Genomic DNA, 22092 nt, shown 5'->3' on the forward strand with positions numbered 1-22092 from the left:
TGCTCTGTGTATTTCATCAATAGCATGGACATGTTATGCCTTTTTTTTCAGCATTCAAAAATTGAGCAGCAGACAAATGCCATGTTCCAGTTGCTTCTAGAAAGGCTTGGGTTTCCTTAACTGGTGATTCTCTTCAAGCATGGGAAAATTATCTTCTTTGTTTGTTTTTAATATGATAGAACAGTTTTCTTCTCAAGGAAAATATAAACATAACCATCAGGAGAAAAATAACTGACTCAACATTATTTCATTTGCTCCACAAACTCAGAATAGCTTAAGTTTTTGCCAAAAAGACCACCAAAGCAGAAAACAATAGCTTTTAAGACATTCACTCTAGGCTCTGGAAGACAAGCAATGAAAAGGCAAAAGGCAACTCACACCAGACAGCTATTGTTTTTCTCTGTTTATTTTGCAAACTTCTTCAAAGTATCTTGTTGCTAAGAGTGACTTCAACTGAAAAGTGTGTTCTCACTAGAAAAAAATTTAAGTATAAACATGAAATGCTGTTGAAAAATGAGTGGAAAGTTAACAAACATTCTGCTGCTTCAAAGCTGCAAAGCTACTGGGGAACTTCCAATGGAACTACCTCCTGAGGTAGGTGACTTCCTACTCTTAACCCCATCCCGCAGCTTGATCTCTTTTAAAAGCTGAATTGGCTGAAGGGAGCAAAGAGGGGCACATACCATTTCCATTTCTGGGAAATACTGTATTTTTCATCTTGATTACGGGTCTTGAATTGAGCAGCCACCAGAGGGGGCAGGACATCGTAAGACTCCAGGAACACATGTTGTTAGAGCAACCAGTTGTCTCTGTCTCTGTTGTTTTTAGCCCCTGATGGCAGAGTGGTGGTTTCATAATGAAAAGTAGCCTGAGATGCTTATAGTGATACTTTGGTAACAACGGCAAACCTCTAGATAAACCAAGCAATGGGAATAGCGGGCTCTTAAGCAGTGCTGGCAACACCAAAACACAAAATATACAGAGAAGTCATATTCTCAGAATAGGCAACTGTTGAAAGAGGCTGTACAACTTGCCCTAATCTGAATGCACTACCCCTGCAATGGGCATACTTTTGTAAGCTCCCAGGCCTTAGCAAACCTAGATGCTAAGATCAATGCAGCAATTTTACAAGGTATCATGTAGAAATGCGATGGCTCCTACCATTATTTTAGTAACATGTATCTTGACTATCACCCAGCTGATCATAGCTAAATGGTGCAAAAGTCCCCACTAGCCAACTGCATTAAATCAAGAGCCCCAAATTTCCACTTCAAATTGCCAATGTAGGTGGGCCCTCACTCGAAACTAAACTGCACATTTTCTGGGCAAACAATCTGCATTTGTGCAAGATTTTCAGCACTAGTTGCTTTATTTGCACTGAGATAAGCAAAAACTGCCATTGATATCGCAACCCTTTTATCTTCCATCCTGTTAAGGCTCACAGTGATTCTTCCTTCTTTTTAGCACTTCTCTGGTAAGGAGTCAGAACAACACAAATTAATTCCACTGTATAGCATCTACTATAAATTTCACTCAATTTTATTAGGAACTGCTATACAACAAAACCCATAAAACTGAACATTTATTTATGTATTTTAGTACTGTAACAGCAGAATCCCTTATCAGTTGTTTAAAAGAACAAGGCTCAAGGAGAGATTAATGAAAGGCTTGGAAGAAACTTTTTTCATTTAGTTTATGTATAGCTTTCCCTTTACTCCAAAAGGCCACAAAACTAGGACACACTCCAAGCTTGTAATTGTAAAGGCAGACAGGTTTTATATTTGCTTTAAATTCTACGGTATGCTGCTGAATTCCAGAGCCATACATTGGGGGGGGGGGAATACATTATAACCCCCCCCAATGAAATTACATTAGTCTATCGTTTTAATACTGAACAGTAACCAAGTTCTGTAAGCACAAAGCATTCCTGCAGCTTCTTATTCTTGGAGTAATATTTTTCCCCTATTCCGAAGAATGACTGATATATGGCTGAGGGGAACCCCAGCACATACCTAAAAACACATTGAATCTCTGTGGTTCAGTAACCTTGAAACCTACCGACCACCATAAAGCTCGTAATTATCCAAAGATCATATTCTTTAACTTGCTAAAGAGATTAACAATAAACTATAGTCAACTTTAAAGCCTTTTGTGCACTTGTACAATATATAAATGAAAAAAGAATTTACTGGACCACAGAGGCCACATTTGCCAGTGCTACATTTGCTGCTGATTTGTTCTGTGACTCTGAATTTTCACCCCCTTATTCTTGCTCCAATGTTACTCCTCCATTGCAACAGCGAAAGTGTGCATGCATCAGTGCAAACATATGCACCTGCGTAAGAGTGGGGCTGACGCAGAAATAAGAGAGAAAGGAAACAGACTGTGTAAGGTCTCACTGCTTCTCAAAAAGGTCCATGTTATAAGAACCTAGATCGAACTCAGCATCAGGGACTGGTCTTGTTCTCAGGCTATGAATGATAAACGAAGTATATAAGCCATGAAATACACACAGCATATGTGTACCTCCTACCACGCTTGTTTAAGAAGGAAATTTAGGATACAGTTGTTTCTGAAGCTCTTTTTTCAAGATATGAGCAACTCCTGAAAGTACAAATCCCCACATCTTCACACGAGACATCCCAGCTGATTAGTGTAATGTAATTCTTATGTACTTCAGGTACAAGCAGATATAGGTATCTGCACACTGCCAGAATTACAGTGGGAGCTACTCAAAATGACCCCTACTACTCAATTTTTTTTGATACTTACATGAGGAAAATACTGACTCAACTTTTTGATAGGCAAAAGATTTATAACCACAAAATACTCTCCTCTCTAGACATTTCAGAAATGTTAGATCTACATTTCTGGGGAAAAAAAACAACCAAACTCCAAACATTTCTCTGATGTTGCTGGCATTGCCTGTAAAAGGAAATTATCTTTCAAGAGCACAGTACTATCTTTTCCTTCCCAAATGAGAGATGCAGCATGCCTCTGCATATTCCTCAACTAGACAACAGAGCTCCATCTTATGGTACGTCTGCCTGCCATAGGCTGCTGATACACAACATACAATAAATGCAATCAATATGTTAGACGTGTGAATAAACTCGTGGTTCTTACACTGTATTAACAGAGCATCTTATAAATGTTCATACACCATATGGAAGACCCAAATTTATTCAATTATTTCTCTCCTCAGGGGTTTGCCCTGCTTGTGGACCAGTACATCCAGCACCAAAAGAGCCTCCAGCTTTGAACACCTGTGCGTAGGTATGCTTACCTGCCACAACATGCCCCTTACCACACTAATTAAGGGCACACTCCATGCCTGGAGACCTAAGATATGCACAGAGAAATACTGCTGTTGGGTGATTAAGACAATCATGATAAAAGGCTTTCTAAAAATAATATAAAAAGAACCATTTTAAGTTTTCTACAGGGCATTTGGCTTGTTTGGTTTGGATTTTTTTCTGTTGAACAACAGCTTCCTAACCTTGTGCATTCCTGGCCACAGACAGAATAATTTGAGGTTATGACTGCAGGGGATATCACTTCCACCATTTAAGCAATTGCCTTTGACCTACACAGTACAAAATCATGTGTTGTAGAAACAGATAATAATTTACAAATTTTGAGAAATCACGCCCTTATTACTTTCAAAAGGTGGAATCTCCATCTACTATGCTACATAGTAAGAATATTCTTTGATGTAAAACACTTCACAATTTCACCCTTCCCACCCTCTCAACCAACCTCAAAATCCTGTCCCACTGGGCAATTAAAAGTTTTCTGAATTTGCTTATCCAAAACAGTATGTTTTTATTGTTGAGATGGCAAACCTCAACAACAAATGTCTCCAGTGCAATCTTAAGCATTATGCACTTGAAAGTTAAGTCTTAGTTAATGTGGGTGAGACATGGATTCACAATAAAGTGCTGAATAGCAATTCAGCAGAAGATATTCCCACTTCTGTATCATAGGAAACTAATTCAGCTTTAAAACAAACAAACAAGAAAAAAATCCTTTCTTGATTATTCATCCTGCAAAGCCACTGACAGCAATAGAGATGACACTGCTTCTAATTTAGGAATTAGATGTTATGGTGAGTGCAAGTGCGTGCATAGGTCTGCACTTTGGGAGGAATTGGGAGACTAGGGAGATGAAATGACACAGAAAGAAAACTACTTATTAAAATAAAAAATTGTAACACACTCAACCATAAAAGAAACTCTATAAAAATAGAAGAAATGTACCAGGCAAATAACAGTATTTATTTCTCTTAAGATACCACTGAAATACTCAATAGCTTGTTCTTGGAATATTTTGTGGTCCCTTGTCACTATTTATGATGAAAGAACCCCCAAATTGTTTACCTAGTTCACATAAAGACACCTAACAAGAGAACATTCTTAAACCTCAATGATTTTGTTGCAAGCATTGATTTTCTATAGAAGTGCATTTGAAATTAGCCTATTAACAAAATATTTTCTTCCAGTGACATTGGTAATTCTGCCCAACAGTCACACAGAAATAAAAAATTCTGGGAAAGTGAATGTAACAATTTCTTCTCACATGCACTGGATTTTTTTTTTTTCCAAGTACCACAAAATTAATTATTCCCAAAAAGGTCTCTTGCACTTTATCATAAAACAAAGACTACAAGATCTACAAACATCATAAAGGGGATTAATTTGAAGGTGTAAAAAATTTGTTTATTAATGTTGGCATATATCAATAAATGATTGCAACCTGAGATAACCCTCATCCATTGGCTTAAAAAGTTGTGCAATTCTAAGCTATTATTTCAAAGAACGGGAAGCCTAGCACTTGTCTATTCTTGAAACGTGTCATATTTTAATGCATGTTATTTGATAACATAGAGATCAGCATCCAAAATTGGTTTTTTAAGATACGAGTCACCTGGCATTATGAAGACATTTTGCTGAGGTGCGAGATGAGTTTATCCACATCTACCAAACCCCCTTTAAGGTACCTCAAACACCTTCATTACTGGTGTAACCTGTGCGTGTGTAAATCTGCATACATGCGCCCTTTGGCCCTTGATGACCATCCTGACCGGAAGTCACTATGTACAGCTGGATTCCTTGCACCACGATTTCACCTCTTGCAGAAGGCCCATCTGTGCAGTGAATCTGATAACTCTATAGCCATGCCTTTGGCACCAGCCCGGTCTGTGGGAAAATGAAAGTGTGCAGACTCATCTGACCAACACTAAATTAGGGTCTTACTACAACTTGAGATAGGAATTTGAAATGGAAGGCCAATTCAAACAGTGGGAATGCATCAGAAGTCATGGCTAATCAGTAAGAGTGCTAAAGAGCAGCAGATTACTGAGGAAGCCCACAGGTCCTCAGTGACTGTGACAAGGACAGAAAGATGCAGTCACTGGACACCAGCACCATTACCTTCTTAACACAGGCCCATTTGCCAAACCAGTGGGGAACATACAGACATCCTCCCAAACTCCAAACCAGAAGAAGAAAACAATGTTTTATAAAGATGGAAGATAGGAGGAAAAAAGAGGGGGACAACAAGGAAATAGCAAGTCACCTGCTGTGATGAAAGAGAGGCAGGCAGCCCTTCCAGAGCACAAGGTTTTTATACCATTTGGTAAGAACTTCAAGCATGCTCAGCAAAAATAAGTATAGTTCACAACATACAGCTTTGTGTATTATTTTTTATTTAAAAATTGAAAACGTGGTTGAATTTAACACAATGTACAAAACACACATAAATCATAATAAAAATACTCCTGTCTCTCTGTGTATAAAATGAAAGCTTTAAATCACAATTCTAAGAAATGCCTTATAAACAACCACTCAGATGCATGTACCCTTCATTCTTCACATGTGGCCCTTGTACTTTAGGCAAAAGCTGACTGCACCTATCTCTGGGCTTCTGAGAAAATACAGTATTTCACAGAGCCTTCTCATCTGTTTTTCCAAGTGTTTAGCAATTGTACTTCCTCCTTGTTCCAGCCCCTCAAAAAATAAACAATAGAAAAAGCAGCTATTATAAAAGTAATTCTTTAGCTGCTTCTAGCCTTGACATCAGGCTAGTGCATTGTGTCATCAGTCTTCTAAATGCAAATTCCATCCATTCAGTTTCTACTCATGGTCACATGAAGCAGTTTCCCTACTGTTCAATGAGAGGCTTCAAAAATCATAAGGCAACTTAAAATGACCAAGCAAAAGGATGGCAAAGCCATAAGTGTCCAGAAACCCTCAAAACAAAGGATTCTGCATTTATTGCAGATAAACCCAGGATTCCTGGGTACTCTGGCAATGCTGGCAGAGACCGTTCCAATTCTTCGGTACCTTAGAGAAATCCCTCTCCTCCAGGACTTCTCTTCCCAGCCCTGTACACACACCAAAAAGGCCTACAGATCCTGCCAGAGGCATCCAACCTCTGTAAATACACTAATAAGTACCTCTACGTTACTACAGTGCCAAGAGTAAAATACCATAACAACACACCTCAATTAAATAGCTCTTGATAATGGCTCCACCAACATCAAGCCAGTGGAGAGCAATTAGAGAAATGAAGCATGCCTAATGTCATGGCAGCAGCTACCATGCATTTCCCAGAGATGATACTGGTGATCTATGGCAAGCTCAGCACACCAGCATGGAAAAATAGATTTTGTCATCATGAGGTTATGCCCATGAGCGCTAGATTCATGAGGTCTGCAGCATTATCCTGTCTCAACATTCAGTGATACCTGTCCCATGCTGGTAGTGCCACTCTTCCAAGCGCTCTCTTGCCCCGCTTAAACAAGGGACGTGGTAGACTACAGCAGGTGTCCCACCCTCAGGAACTCCATTCTCAGGTGAACTTCTTCATTCCAGCCTTGAGATCACTGGGTGTTTCTTCAGACATATTTGCAAAGGTTGACAAGCTTATGACAAATGACAAGGCTTACAGCATTTGTCATCAGATAAACATCAAATGGCACCTGACAATGCCATTTTCAAAGTACTAGGTAGAAGGAGAGAGATTTTTTCCAAAGCTTTTACTTTGATCCCAAGTCTCACATTTCTATTAGATTCTGCACCCTAGATTTACAGTGCATACAGTCATAAAATGAATACAGCACACTGATGGAGCAATTTATTATGAGAAAGTTATCAAAATGCTGAGCTTGTTTCCAGGCATTTATGTCCCATCGCTTCAACAGGATGAGCCAACAATATCTTAATAATGAATAACATCAGAGCACACTGTTCACTCAAAAATTCTTGTAAATGATTTAACACAGATGTGCACAACCTGAATCAATTTTCATGTGCAGATCTGTGATATTGAGTGCTCGGGTTTTAATGCAAGACAGAGTGCATGATGAATACAAATTTATCACTTTAAGAAAACAATTTATATTAATTTTAGCTTACCTCATAAATAGAAGCAAAATGTTACAGCTGAAGAAAAAAAATAAAATAGCTTCTTTTATGCATACAATATTCTGTCTATGAGAATGGATCGGAAACCCCTTTGTGTGCTTGAAAATTTACTTAAGTTTTTAAGAGTGTAAATCACCATGCTCAAAACCGTATTAAAAAATTAAATATAGATAAGAAATTTATCATCACAATTCAAGAACTAGGGAATACCCAGTAAAAAATACTGGCCAGCATATAAAAGGTAGTAACTGATTTTATATAATGAATAATTATGTTCCTTACCACCATGTAAGATTTGAAGATCAAATGTGTAAGTGGATTCAAAAAAAGGAATTGAATTTGTGAAAAATAAATCCATCAGCAACTATTTAGCAGGGGCTTTCATATACAGCCTCTGAGAAACTGCTAAGGAATTGACTTAGGCAGAAGGGAAGGAATCTCTCTTGGAAGTAAAGACGGAATCCTAGGAGATGCTCCTGAAGACATTTGTAGGCAATTGTAAGAAATAGGTTGCCAGAGAAGATGAACTTTTTGTCTGATCCACTATGACATTCCTAAGGATGTGAAAATTATAAAATTCTTGTTCCATGGGGCTTTTTTTTTCAGTTTGCACAACGGGGCATGTACGTGCTACTATCACAGCTCTGCAAGGCTGAGGCAATACACTCTAATAGTTATAGGAGTGACAATGTCAATCATTTTAAATCACCTGCCTGTTCGGATCCAATCACATTTTCTCCAAAAGCCTGAACAAGCTGACTGAGGTGGTGACTCACAAAATAAATACAACCACCTCTTAAGCTTAGGGGGGGAAAAAAGGCAGTAGAAAAGAAACAGAACAGTGAGATCTGTTGCATTTAGCTTCTACTACAGTGTGAACATTTTCAGCCTTGCTTTCATCCAGCCCTTCAAGCTGGACCCAAATACAGCTACATACAGCCATAGAAAGCAGGGATAGATTTGTTTTGTATTATATGCAAGACTTCATAAACCAATTAAGTTCATCTTTGAAGCATCTTATTTAGAATTCCATTAAATCTTATAATAAGATCTTAAATTCTCAAGTCAGAATGTCAAATCGATGTTTTCAGAATAACACATGCAATCCATACAAATTTCTGATTTACAACACCACCTGAAGCAGTTAGTGTAACACAGCACTACATCAGATGGTCAATTTAAAAATATCAATATCCATAAAACCCTGCATCTTTCAAAATTCATACAACGTTGAGGGGAAAAAAGGAAGTTTTCCTGCTATGTGTCATTAACCACTAAATCTACGTTTTCCCGCAAAATTTATTTTTGTCCTTCACTGAAGGAAGGATGCTTGCCAAGCATAAACCACAGATAAACAGATGATATACTGTCTTCCCAAGTCTGCTGTTGGAATGCTTCAGTAACTTTCATGCATGCTGGTTTTCAAGAAAAGAGTAAAAATCTTGGCCAGCAATGAAGCCAGTGCTTCCACTCCATTTTTGTACAGTTTGAGAACCTGAAGCGAGGCAGAACTGCGCAATGAGAAGACTAAAGGGGCCGGACTTCTTTAGTCCGGCAAAGAGGAGGCAAAAGAGCTATGTAAAAGCAGCACGCAGCTACCTGAAGGGTAGCAACAAAGATCCCAAATGCAAACTCTTCCTCGTGTTAGCGGGCAATATTACAAGGGGTAATGGTCACAACTGTTGCTTGGGAGGTTCAGGTTGAACGTGAGGAAAAATTCTTTCACTAGGAGGTAGAGCAGCACTGGAGCAGGTTACCCACAGAGGCTGTAAATCCCTCTCTTTTGGGAGACGAATTTTCAAGACACTGCTAGACTGTCCTGGTTTTTGGCTAGCTAGACAAAGCCTTGGCTGGATGGATCTAGCCTTGGCAACAGTCCTGCTTCAAGCAGGAGGCTAGACTAGGTGACCCCAGAGCTCCCTTCTAGCCAACACTTCCATGGCCACAAACATAAAATCATCAAAGAAACTAAACCATGCTAAATGTAAAGCACTGAATTTAACTAAGCTTTTAATTTAACTAATGCATTTAATAAGCATCAACAGAAAAAGTTTATGTCAAATGGCTTTAAGTACTATCAAAATAAAATTTCTTTTCACACTCCACATATTGTATGAGATAGTTATTGAAACAACCCGTGCAGAACTACATCAGCTTTTAATGGAGGGAGTGTCAACACCACTTCTCTGTTGTTTCCAGATTTTAAATCAAGGCTATACTGTAAAAAATAAAATATTGACAAATTTATTTACAAACATTAAAGTTTTTTTCCATCTGTAAGCAACCACCACTACGGTAGAAGCTTCTTGCAATGAGGCTATGACTCATTCTGCCCTTTGATGTCTATCCCCATTCTTTATGCAACAACCCTGATTTATCATTTGTCACCTTGACAGGAAATGATTGCTTGCAACACACAGTTAACAGCACATACTTCGGGCAATCATAACTCAATGGGTTATACTCTTTGGCTACAAACTCAATGCCTCTTACACAATGATACATTTTTATGCCTTGCTTTGGCTATAACCTAAATGAAGAAGGTCAATTTCTAATCATTATTATTATTATTATCATCATTATTTCTACAGTTTTCTTGGCTAGAGAATCACCTTGTTGACTATCAGTAGTCATTCAGTTACTGTCCTTAGAGCAGCCTTCATTTTCAGAAGGGTTGTTTCTTTAGAAGACACAGCATTCTCTGTTGTTCAGTCTACACTCTTGGCCAAGTAACTGCAAGCAGTTTTTTTCTTGCCACTGACAGTACACTTGAATTTTAAGATACGTTGGTGAATTTCCACATATAGGCTACATTATTTAACTTCCATAAAAGCTTAGTTATTATCTTATATTTACCTCAAGCAAGCTAAATTCAAAGACTATGAAATCTAGTAGAAATGCGTACAGTAACTTCAACAGGCTACAGAAAAGGCTTAATCAGGTAATCTTTTCCATACTTACATGGTACAAGGCATTAGCACCAGTTAGAGATTATTACAGGAGAACTGCATTATTTGTGCTCTTTGAATTTCAAATGGTTTACTGTGGTGGTGCCTCAAGCAATTATTAAAACTGAAGCCTGCATTGGGACTACAAAAACAAAACAGACTGAATCCCAGCAGAAAGAGGGAAGAAACGCCCAGCTGGCAATCAATTTACCGCTTCCTGAACTTGTGAGCCAACTGCTTAAATAAATGAATGAATAAATAAATAAATAAAATACTCATCCCCTCTCCCCCAACTCTCAGTCCTCTTTTTAAAGGCTTCTTGTGTACATGTGGACAGACTAGCAGATCACAGGTAGACCTTATGCATTTATTCAAGACAGCTGATCTGCTCTATTGGGATTATTTTTTTTTCTGCTCTGAATAAGAGACAATGAATGGTTATTCTCGCTATGGACAAGCGGAACAATTTCCAGATCAGCACTGAAGGACACAGGCATGCCAACAAAGAAGTTGCCAGCTGAACAATGCTGACTTCTGTTCTGTACGATGCAGATCTATCTGCTTCTTAAATATAAGATTTAGTTAAGATTTTAAGAACACTGCAACTAACTCTTGGAGCCACCTTTTTCCTAATCACACTTTCTCTATCCTCCAGGGTCACTGGCACCCCTTGGGAAGTACCAAGGTCAAGCTGTTCATGTTAAGATCCAGTGAACCCTAAAGGACATCATCACTTAATCAGTCTCAGACTGAAGAATTTCATGAAGAATCTCAGACCATCTTATTCTTTACTTCTTAAGGCCAAACATTTTTTGCATTAACATGGGAACAACTGTTGGGCATTGTTCTTTCAAATTCTTAATTTATCTGTGAAAACTCCATGATGCCTGCAGATTACCGTTCACTGAATTTCATCTGACATATCACACAAAGGTACCCCCATAACCTCTCAGCATGTTGACTAGTGAAATATTCAACCTTAATTTGTTATATTGGACACAGCTTCCAATTTGTTTCATTGTTCTCAGCTTCCAAAACAAGTCAGCACCAGTTTGATGTGGGAGTTGTGGGTGTGTGAGGAATTGATCCAACTCTGAACTAGGTCTTGTTTTGGGGGAAAAAAAAAAAAAACCCAAACAAACAAAAAACCAACCAACCCAATGTACTCAGTCAATTAACCAACCAAAAATAGATAATTTCACTCATAATCTAAAATTGCCCACTAGAGTTGAAAAAGTTCCAGAAAACATCTGAAATACTATGGAGAAACAGAAATAGGGGGGAAAAAACCCCAAACAAACCAAAACAAAAAAATCCCACCAAACCCCAGAGATGTTTCAGTCAGAATAACAAAACTCAAGTGCAAAATTTACAGCTGCTGTGTGGGAACAAACCACAGACAAGCATTTGTGAGTGAAACAGAGCAATATTAAATTAAGTCAAAGCCTTTCCTTGTATTATTGACCATCTGTACTTTTAACCACACATTAAAGTACAAATCAAAATAGCTCTTCATTATGAACTCTAATAAATTTCATTATTAACTTCTATATTTGGCAATTTTATGTTATTTTTAAGTAAGGCAACATCTGCCACATCCATAATGGACTATTCTTTCTCAAGGAACACTGACCAGAATTCAAAGTGAAATACTACGGATACTGAACATGTTAAAAATTTCTTGTGCACTTTAGAGAACATTAGAATACTGAAATTATTCCTCAGCCCTAATGTGGCAGCAAGGACACGTAATTAACCAATGGAATTCATAACTAAGATTTACTATATTAACTATAAAATTTCCTGCAAGCCCACTTTTTTTAGTTAGTAGTTACAGAATAAAAAGTTAGTCAAAATAGGAAAACACACCAGATTAAGGTCCAAAGTTAGACAGCAAGAGCCTGTAAGCCTATGGGGAAATAGGATTTTCGTTCCGTTTTTTGTTGTTGCTGTTTGGTTGGGGGTTTTTGTTTCTATTTTATTAAAAACAAACTAAATAAAAATACTGACATTCTAAACCAAAAAATCCAGTAAAACCCCAGTGTTCTCTATTAATTCCCAGAGCAGTAATGTACGTGACAGAAATATGCAACATGAGGGTAGAAATCAATCACATTATTTTGCTTACTTGTATTGCAATAAGAAAACCTAAAAGGCTTCCAGCACGACTGGCTTCCTTTCCCACAGCAGGTGACCAGATGATTCAGTTTAATGAAGCTATACAGCTACTTTCATTCTTCTCAATTTTTAAAGAATATATCCTAGTTCTCCCTATAACTTAAAAAAACCTATACATATAAAAAAAAATCAAACAATGAGCATTTTCTTAAAGGGAAAATTATTTCATTAGAAGAGTCTCAAATTGGTCTACTTAGTATCTTCTCACAGGTTTTCCAGAACATGCTAATTAAAAAGCTTGCTTGAATTGAGAGAAAACAATTCCATCGTCATGACATGCAGTGGGATGAAGAGGTAGTCAGACAAGTCAGCGTAGCTATCTATAACTACACCATGGACAAGGATGGTTCTGCCCATCTCATCTGCTCATGTCTCCAAGTTTTCATTCTCTGCTTTAACATCAGCTCTGGCACTTGTCTGGTGCTTCAGCAAGCCTCCAGCTCATTAAACCAGCAAAATAGCCCCCCACCCAATCCAGCAAAAATATCCAAACAATCAAACAGCCCCTCAACCAAGCAAATAAAAAACCCCATGCGAGTAGATCTCTAACAGTTTCACAGCAACCTATGCCAAACTAACTTCTGGACGGCATACTCTCTTACCTCCCTCCGGCTGCATGTTCCTAGTCTTTCATTCGTGCCAGCTTCAACATTCATCAGAACCTGTACAAAACCATTCCAGCGAGCTGAATGAGCAGGCTCACACCCACTGAAGAGAACAAGAGAAATAGCTTTCTGCTTGGCCAACACACCAGAACAGGTTGGTGCAGGTTCTAGCAAGCACAAGGACTCCAAGAGAGGCCACAGCAGCCACCAGGTAGATCAGCCCAGGCTGCCACCAAACCACAACTTCCGTGACTTCACTCACCAACAGGTGGGAGAAGCAGCAGAGCCGACACAAGGGCGCAGAAGTGAACATCCACAAAAGATCACACCTCTAGCAGCAGCAAGCTGTTAGTTTAGCTGGCTTCATCCTACAGTATCTGGCGTAGCACAACTGTGACTAGCTTCAAGGGAAAATACTACTTCTTAGTTATATGGTCTCCTGCTTTCTGGTCCTCCAATAAAACAGTGCTAATTACATGTCCGAGTGTTTAGTAACTCAGAAGCATTTGTGAACTTTCACCTTTCAAGTATCACTTAGCATACAACACACCTTGTATGTGCAGGACAAAGGTGAGCAAGCACCCTAATGCACTTTCATGCATAAGCTGAGCATACCAGAAATTTCAGTTGCTCGCATTCACAATTAGTTTAATAGACTGAAATGCTTAAATTGACAGTCTGCTAAGACGCAACCACAACATTTCTTAAACCTTGCCAAAATATCCAACAGGCTTATTTAACACCTATTTACATTACCATTTTGGTAGTGTTACTGCATATTACATGGAAAAAAAAAAAAAAGACAAGCCACTTATACCTTTATTTACAAACCTATTTGAAATAAGAGAATTGTCAAGTAAGGGAAGAACAGCAAACTCATCCACCTCAGGTAATATTCTTCACCCATGCCTTAAGAAAGCTCTGATAGGAGTCTTTGTGCTGTTTTCCACTGTAGCGTCTTGCAAACAGATGGTGTGGTGGGTTGACCCTGGCTGGGGGCCAGGTGCCCACCAGAGCGGCTCTATCACTCCCCTCATTCACTAAACAGGGGAGAAAAGGTATAACGAAAAGCTTGTGGGTCGAGATAAGGACAGGGAGAGATCACTCGCTAATTGGCATCACGAGCAAACCAGACTGAACTTAGAGAGGGAATTCATCTAATTTATTACTAAGCAAAACAGAGTAGAGGAATGAGAAATAAAATCAAATCTTAAAACACCTCCCCCCACCCCTCCCATCTTCCCAGGCTCAACTTCACTCCCGGCTTCAACCTCCGCCCCCCAGTCAGTGTCACAGGAGGATGGGGAATGGGGGTTACGGTCAGTTCATCACGCGGTGTTTCTGCAACTTCTTCATCCTCAGGGGGAGGACTCCTCTCATCCTTCCCCTGCTCCAACATGGAGTCCCTCTCATGGGACGCAGTCCTTCATGAACTTCTCCAACGTGAGTCTCTCCCATGAGGCTACAGTCCTTCACGAACTGCTGCAGCGTGGGTCTCCTCCACGGGGTGCAGACCTTCAGGAGCAAACTGCTCCAGCATGGGTCCCCCACGGGGTCACAAGTCCTGCCAGCAAACCTGCTCTGGCGTGGGCTTCTCAGGCCCAGCCAGGAACTTGTTCCAGTGTGGGCTTCCCACAGGGCCACAGTCTCCTTCAGGTGCCTCCACCTGCTCCAGTGTGGCATCCTCCATGCAGGTGGAATCTCTACACCCCCTCATCCTCCCTCCATGGGCTGCAGGGGGACAGCCTGCCTCACCATGGTCTTCACCACGGGCTGCAAGGGGGATCTCTGCAGACACCAAGGTCAATGAAGAAGGAGGGGGAGGAGGTGCTCCAGCCACCAGAGCAGAGTTTCTTACATCTTCTCACTCCTCTCTCCGGCTGCAAAAACTCTGGTTTTTTCCTTCTTAAATATGTTATCACAGAGGCGCTGATTGGCTTGGCCTTGGCCAGCAGTGGGTCCGTCTTGGAGCCGGGTGGCATTGGCTCTGTCAGACACAGAGGAAGCTTCTAGCAGCTTCTCACAGAAGCCACCCCTGTAGCCCCCCCCTGCTACCAAAACCTTGCCATGCAAACCCAACACAGATGGAAAGGAGAGACAGCTAAAGCAGAATGCCATTCATTCACACATACTTTACGCTAGTAAGGTAAGCCTGTCGGCCCATTTCAAAGGGGGGTTGTCAGGACAAAATAATAATAAAAATAAAAAAGGGACACAGGCCCTTTATTACTGATTAGTAGCATTAAGCCAAAGACAAGCTCTGGGAACAAGCTTTGCTCCACAAGAAGGCAGCAAAGATTATATACATATATAAACTGTTTCTGCTAATAAAAAACTTCAAACGAAGCAACTTTAAAAACCAGACATCATAACTAGGAGCACCAGCATTTAGCTAGTGAGGAAACCATACAGGAACCAGCACTTTTTTTGCACCCTACCTTAGACAAGGTGAAACCCTGCACACACTCCAAGCCACAATGGCTCCCGCTAATCCTGCACCTGCTCAGATATGCAGTGACATAACTAGGGTCACTGAAAGCCACAGGGCCTGCCTGTTGCAAGTTTTCCTCTGTGATCCCTCAAATTGCTGTGGTTTTGTCATCTATGAGGGGACACTCAATTTCTTCTTGCTCAAATGGATGCAAAACCACATGAATTGCAGAAGTTAGTATATAGTTAAGGTTGTGTCATAATTATTAAAAATCAGAGTATTTGGAATTCAACTTAAATATGCAGCATGGCTGAGATTTTCCCTGGAAACAGACCTTAGGAAAACAATTCATTCTGGAAGGGATTTTACACTGACAGGAAAAGAAACACTGCATTCACACCTCAGTAACTACAGAAAGGTGATAGACACACTGCCCTCAATTAACAATGATGTCTGAATTCAATACTTTCAATTGCTGCCAGGGTCCACTGGATTCCACCATTTCAAATATAAGCTTGTTGTGACCTCCAAGTGTCTCTATAAAAGGCATATCAATCTGTTTGGTCCCAAGCTCCTGTTTCCATGCCTTCTTGTATACACCAATTCCTGCCTCCTGTTTGCCAAGGCCTGCTGTCTATACCTACACAGAAATGGTTATATGTGGACTACTCTGGTATCTAGATGTTCCTCCACCTTGGTACTTTCAAGAAAAATCGGCATTGTATTTACTGATACTGCATCTTAAGTGTCTGGACGCGTCTCTGGAGGACAGTGCATGTCCACATTAACAGTAACTGGGAGAAAGAGGCTCTGGGGCTCAGCCTTGGGGACAAGAGCCCACAGGGAGAGCATGCTTGCGGCTCACGCCAGCCCGTGGCTCAGATGCACCTGAGCTGACCTGACCTCGGGTGAAGCCGACTTGGACGGCACACACTGGGGCGGCACCGCCAACGCCGCCCAGCCCCTGACAGGAATTCAGACCGGGGGACCGGGCCAGGGCTAGCCCAAAGCAAGCGACGCCACGGCCCGCCGCGCCCCCGCCCCTCACCTGCCGCCGAGCTCAGGGCGACCCTCCGGTGCCTCCTGCCGAGCTCCCGCAGCTCCTCCTCGTCCTCCTCCAGCCTCCAGGCTTCGGCCATCGGCGGCGGGGGGGCGGCTGACCGCATTTAAGAAGCGGGGGCTGCCATGTCCGCCCGCGGCCGGGGGCCTTCTCGCCCCTGCCGGGTGAGGCCGGCGCGTCCCCTCAGCGCGGCCGCCCGGCCCCCGTGATCCCCGGGCCTGCCCCACACCTGCGCCCTCTCCGTCCCGCTTCTCCCGGCGAGCTTTCAGCCTGGGCCGCTCCGCGCTCCTGCCGGCGGGGCGAACGGGGGCGAGGCGGGAGCCGGGAGCCGGCGGGCGGGAGGAGAGGCGGTGGCGGCCTTTCCTGCCCATCCGCAGTTCTCCGGCGTCAGCAGGAAACCCGGCGGCTGCCTGGCACCGCCACAAAAGGGGGCGGAGGAGGCGGCGGGGGGAGGTACCTGGCGGCCGCCGCCGGGCAGCTCTCTGCTGCGGCGGGCACCTCGCGGTGCCCAGTGGGGCTGAGCCGGGCCGGCGAGCGAGGGCCGGGCCGGCCTCAGCATGGGGGGGTCACGGCCGGTGCCCGAGCAGCCCCGTGCTAAGGGGGAGAAGGGGCTTGAGGCGAGGGGTCTGAGGCCTTACTACCCTCACGACGAGGGTAAGGAGGTGAAAAGAGCAGGAAAGGAAAGCCCCAGGAGCACCGGGGGGTTGCTGGCGGGCTGGAGCAGCAGCCCGGCCCTGCTGAGCTGGGCCCTGGGTGGCCCATCGGCTTCGGGCTGAGGGAAGGCAGGCGTTCAAACGGCGGCCGGCTCTAATCCGCGGCCAAGAGGATATGTTTCTTGGCGTGGGGTTTGTTAGGGTGGTTTAAACCACTTCAGGAGAAGTGATCTTATGGATGCACTTGAAACTGGTGAGGTACACACTTCCAGTGCAGAAGTGATATGAAAAATCTGGCCACGTTTCAAATTGGACACTTAGAAGTCAGGTGTAGTTTTAGCTTTTTTTTCTTTTTTTTTTTTCTGGGCCTCAGTTGCTCTTATCTAAAATTGAAATTATATTGTTTCTTCACGTCATATGCTTACTATAAAACCAAGCCATAAATGTTTTTATGGATGACTCTGTATTAGGCACCACTTTAAGAAAGCATATAAGGAAGTTAAATTGAGCTTCAGAGCAGGTGAATAAGGGGCAGTAAATAAATAAAGTATGTGACCACAAATTAGACCAGGAAGATGCAACAAAACATTGAATAATCCTGATGTTGAGCAATATCTGTGCTGACTCACTAAGTGCCATCTACTCTGTACACTGAATAAAGCAGATCATGCAGGTTGAAAACATTGTATGTGATGACAAAAGTGAAAAATACACCATAATGCATGAATACAAATGATTGTCTATGTATTTCTTAGTGTTTCAGTGCTTGACTTCACAGTCAGTGTTCCTTAACAGAGGGGGGGGTTTCACTGGAACATTTAGTGTTCAAGTGATATAATAGTTATACTTTAGAAGGACATAAGGCTTTATACTATAAAAGGATATAAAGCCAGGCATAAAACTGGATGTACAGCAGGACTATATAACAGACAAATCTAACCTTCCACTGCAGGTATGTGTTCTCAAAAGCCTCATGCTTCGGATGACCTCTGCATGGGTGGATTGCATGGTAAGTCAAAGGATCTCACCTCACAAACTTCCCTGCAAGACCAGCGTGCCTTCTACAGGATAACTAGTTGGTGACAAAGTTCCTCAGTTGTGCACTACTGCCACAGGAACGCTTTAGGGCTGTGCTGCAAAGCCTCACCTGCAACAAAAAACACAAAAAAGAAGTTCCAATGGGGAAAGTATGAGGAAGAACAGCAGAAGACAGGGAAATCACTGGTATGTGCATGTGGGAGAGACAAAAGAGAATCTCTCATGTATAAAAAAACAGTACCACTTGGTCATATACCAAGCTCTGTCAGTGGGCAATGCACTTGGGACAGTGACTGAGTTTTAGATCTAGAGGAGTCATTCAAGAAATGCCTGGAACTGATAGAGGACAGATTTCACCAGAAAGAAAGAGATCAAACTATGACACAATTCATATGTGGATACAAGATTCAGGTAGCAATAACTAACATACTACTGGAAATAGTTTCCAATCAGTACTACTGGAAACAAGTAAAAATTCCCAGCGTTTAAACAAAATTAAAATGCAAGGCAGCATTGCATGAAGTATTTGAATCATATTTCTGAAACATTTATTGCAAAAAACATTCAATAATGCACATTGTCTCCAAAAGAAGGTTGCTTACCAGTAGCTGGAGTTCTTCAGGTACGTAGTCTATAGGTGTACTCGCACTGCCAGTGTACAAATGCCACAAGCATTCAAGCTTAGTGGTGTTTTTTAGGTTTTAAATGCCTGTAGAATAAGTGTGCGTAGGGTAATATGCAGGAATGTGTAAGACAGTATGTTCACATACTCTCCACTTCTCTCAGCTGCAAAATCTGCTGATATGCAAGGACTCAAAGGAAGTACAGGCAGAGGGTGGATGTCTAGAGCTCCATTTCTTACAAGTAATTCTTTTCTAGTGAGTGCTTGCCAGATGCACTCATCCATACTCTGACTGTGAGCTGTGCCTCACTTCTAGTTTATATTGGTATTTGCAAGTGATCAACAGCTTTAGGGTTGCTCTGTCAAATGCAGCATCACATCACTGGCTTGATACCTGATAAAGGTATATAATTAACGGCAGTACCTAGGAAGGAGGTAGACTTTAACAAGTCTGCAGGAGATAGGTGGGCTCTGATGAAGTGCTCCTGAGCAGCAATGACAGATGCACCTTGGTAGTCTTGGAACAGATCCTGACACAGCCCTTTATCTGTGTAAGCAGTTTCTAGTGGGAGGAGAGAGCTGTGCTTCTGGGTCTTTAGATGAGCAACAAAACCAGCTGTTGAAATAATCAAAAGAGCCACAGTTGCTGGCTGGTCTAATAATAGCCTAGGCCAGACAGAGTAATTTGCAATAATTTGGCTCAGATTGGAATACACACACACACAGAAAAAGATTTCTGCTGGGTTGCCGGGTACAGGGGAAGAAGGAAAGAAAGAGGAGGGGGGGATGAATTGGACCCAACCATTTCAAGTGCAGCAGGAATTAAAGCCATGTAGGAAATTCTCTCCATAAAGTGAAGGAACGAAGACCCTCTTTTACTTTTCAGCAAATAAACTGATCAAAATTATCAAAAAGAAATAAAAGGGGAAGAAAAAGTACATGTAGCAGCAAGTTGCAAAAGTTTTACAAAAAAGAAAAACAAAAAAGAAGCAGAGCACTCGCTGTAGTCTCAGGTACTTGAGAGGAACACATCAGCATGTGGCATTTGCTGCTCTAAAGCCCTTCACAAAGTACAATGTATTTGTGTCTTACAAGCAGAGTGAAGGAAAAATAATTGCATTCTTGTACTTCAGTGAGAATCTCTGCTGTGTACATGTGCGTAGGAATAAAAAGACTTTTGTATATTTTCAGAGCTACACTTCTGCAAGAAACTAACCTTACTGTCTTAAAAAGTCTGCAATTTGGTTGTTAAAATCTGGAAATTTCTCACTGAAATTTTACTTCATCATATGCATTTTTGCTCTAATGTACATACCTGGAATTTCACAATGGTAGAGTAAAAGAAGGAAACAACGGGGTAAATGCGTCTTTGTACTCTCTGCTGCATGCTTACAATTAGCTGCTTTGGCAGTTATTATTTTTTAAGTATTTTGTTCTGATTTGCATCCCTGGAATTGCCACTTTGTTGGGCCCTGCAAAAAGACACTGTTTTTCAACAAAAAATATCAGCTCTATAGAACTGCTTAATTGAAGTCGCCCGTGTAGCCTCAATGTCTATTCAGGTTCTGCAAAGCAGCTGAAGCCTGCAATGAATGTATCAGTGTTTGGCTGAGATACAGGAGCCTCAGACCACAAAAGAATGCAGACAAAGGATTTTTAAAAAATGCAAAGGATGAAAAGGAGTGTTTTGAAAAGGGAAAATGTAGCCTTTGGACATGACAACATTATTTTTGTTCTGAGCAAAAATAACAAGGGTCTCGTTCAATAGACGAATGACATTGGCAATATAGCCAGTATAGGAAGCTGACATTGCTGAGGGCCAAGATCGGATAATTTGATCTCCATTTGTGTTCAGCTGGTCCAATGGGTTTTAGCATAGTTGGAGAATGACATATCAGGAGCCTGCAGGCTTCCTGAAATGTCTCCAGCTAAGTGCAGGTTGCCCTTGCATTGTTACAACTGCTTGTGTCTCCTAGAATATCAGTATGATGACAGTCTAAAGGTAGATGGCTTTATGATGAAGATGATTAAATTAGAGGATTATCGATTTCCTTGAATAAGAACCTTTCTTGTTGAAACACTGGGAAATTACCTTTATGCAAAACTGAGGATTTTCAGATTGCTCTCAAAAAATGAGAAGGATCTCTGCATGAAAGCAGCAAATCCAGTAATTTCAGAAGATCAGAGAACATGGCACAATTTGCCAAAAAAATGGCAGCCAAGTGTGGAAAACCTTTTCAACGGAAGATTCTTACAGTTGTCAGTTTTTAAATTAGTTTTACTAATAATTTTGGTTACTTTTGCTCTTTTCCAACTTTTGTGGACTAAAAGCACCCTTTCTTCTCCTATCCTGTTAACAAACATCTGTTAACAGTATTTTTCTCTTTTATTAATATTATCACTCACAGGGTAATAAATATATCTGTTTCCTACTGCCTTCATGATCAAAGAGAATGAGGAAAAGAAGTAGAAAAAATGTGAGAAAATATGGAAGGGAAAAGAGCTGGTTCAGAGGTAAACACTTCTTAGAAAGAGAGGCTGTCAAGACCAAATTGATTCATAGTTTGAATCCTGAAGTATTAATGTTTACTCCATAATCACAGACTTACCAGTGGACAGTGTTGATGTTGTGCTAAGTGAGCTGGCAACAGCATGATGTAAGAAGCATTATCACATTGGACACACGTGAGTCTAATACCTAAGAATATACAATGCTAGCCCCAGGATGAGAGTCCAGCTTTTCTGCTGCAGTTTGCACTTCAGTGCAAAATGCTGACAAGGAAAAAAACTTATGGAAGACAGCAAACAGAGTCCTAAAGAATTTTCAAAAGGTAAAGCGGGGTCATAAATTTGTCCATTGCGGTAAATTTAGATGTTTCTTACAGTACTGAAATTGGTTACAGACATAAGCAGCTCTGATTTTGTTTTCTTCTGTTCTCATGCCATGAAATGCATGCAAACTGCCTTTCACTAGAAATATATATGACATGCAGGTGGATAATCTTCACAGTCTCCTATTTTTTGTTGGTTTTTTGTTGTTGTTTTTCCCCCACGCTACCACCTGTGAGCAGTCAGGAATTCCGTTGTGTTTTTCTTGTGCTGAACATTGACACAGTTCACACTTAACAGA

At 41.2% G+C, this 22092-nt stretch overlaps 2 protein-coding genes across 4 annotated transcripts in view; both read right to left on the reverse strand.

Moving 5' to 3' along the window:
• Positions 1-17054, reverse strand: part of SH3D19 (SH3 domain containing 19) — an 86391-nt gene extending 69337 nt beyond the window's left edge. For 2 of the 3 annotated variants that reach the window (XM_075751674.1, XM_075751673.1), the window contains exon 1: positions 16638-17054. In XM_075751674.1, coding sequence (XP_075607789.1) covers positions 16638-17020 — 383 coding nt within the window. In that variant the 5' untranslated portion in view covers positions 17021-17054. The remainder of the gene's footprint in view (positions 1-16637) is intronic. The other variant, XM_075751675.1, reaches the window with a different exon arrangement.
• The window catches only part of LOC104636651 (ribonuclease CL2), a 222871-nt gene that overhangs the window by 81321 nt on the left and 119458 nt on the right, over positions 1-22092 (reverse strand). The window lies entirely within an intron of this gene.

The sequence above is a fragment of the Balearica regulorum genome, chromosome 4 (assembly GCF_011004875.1).
Source record: "Balearica regulorum gibbericeps isolate bBalReg1 chromosome 4, bBalReg1.pri, whole genome shotgun sequence".
Classification (NCBI taxonomy): domain Eukaryota; kingdom Metazoa; phylum Chordata; class Aves; order Gruiformes; family Gruidae; genus Balearica; species Balearica regulorum.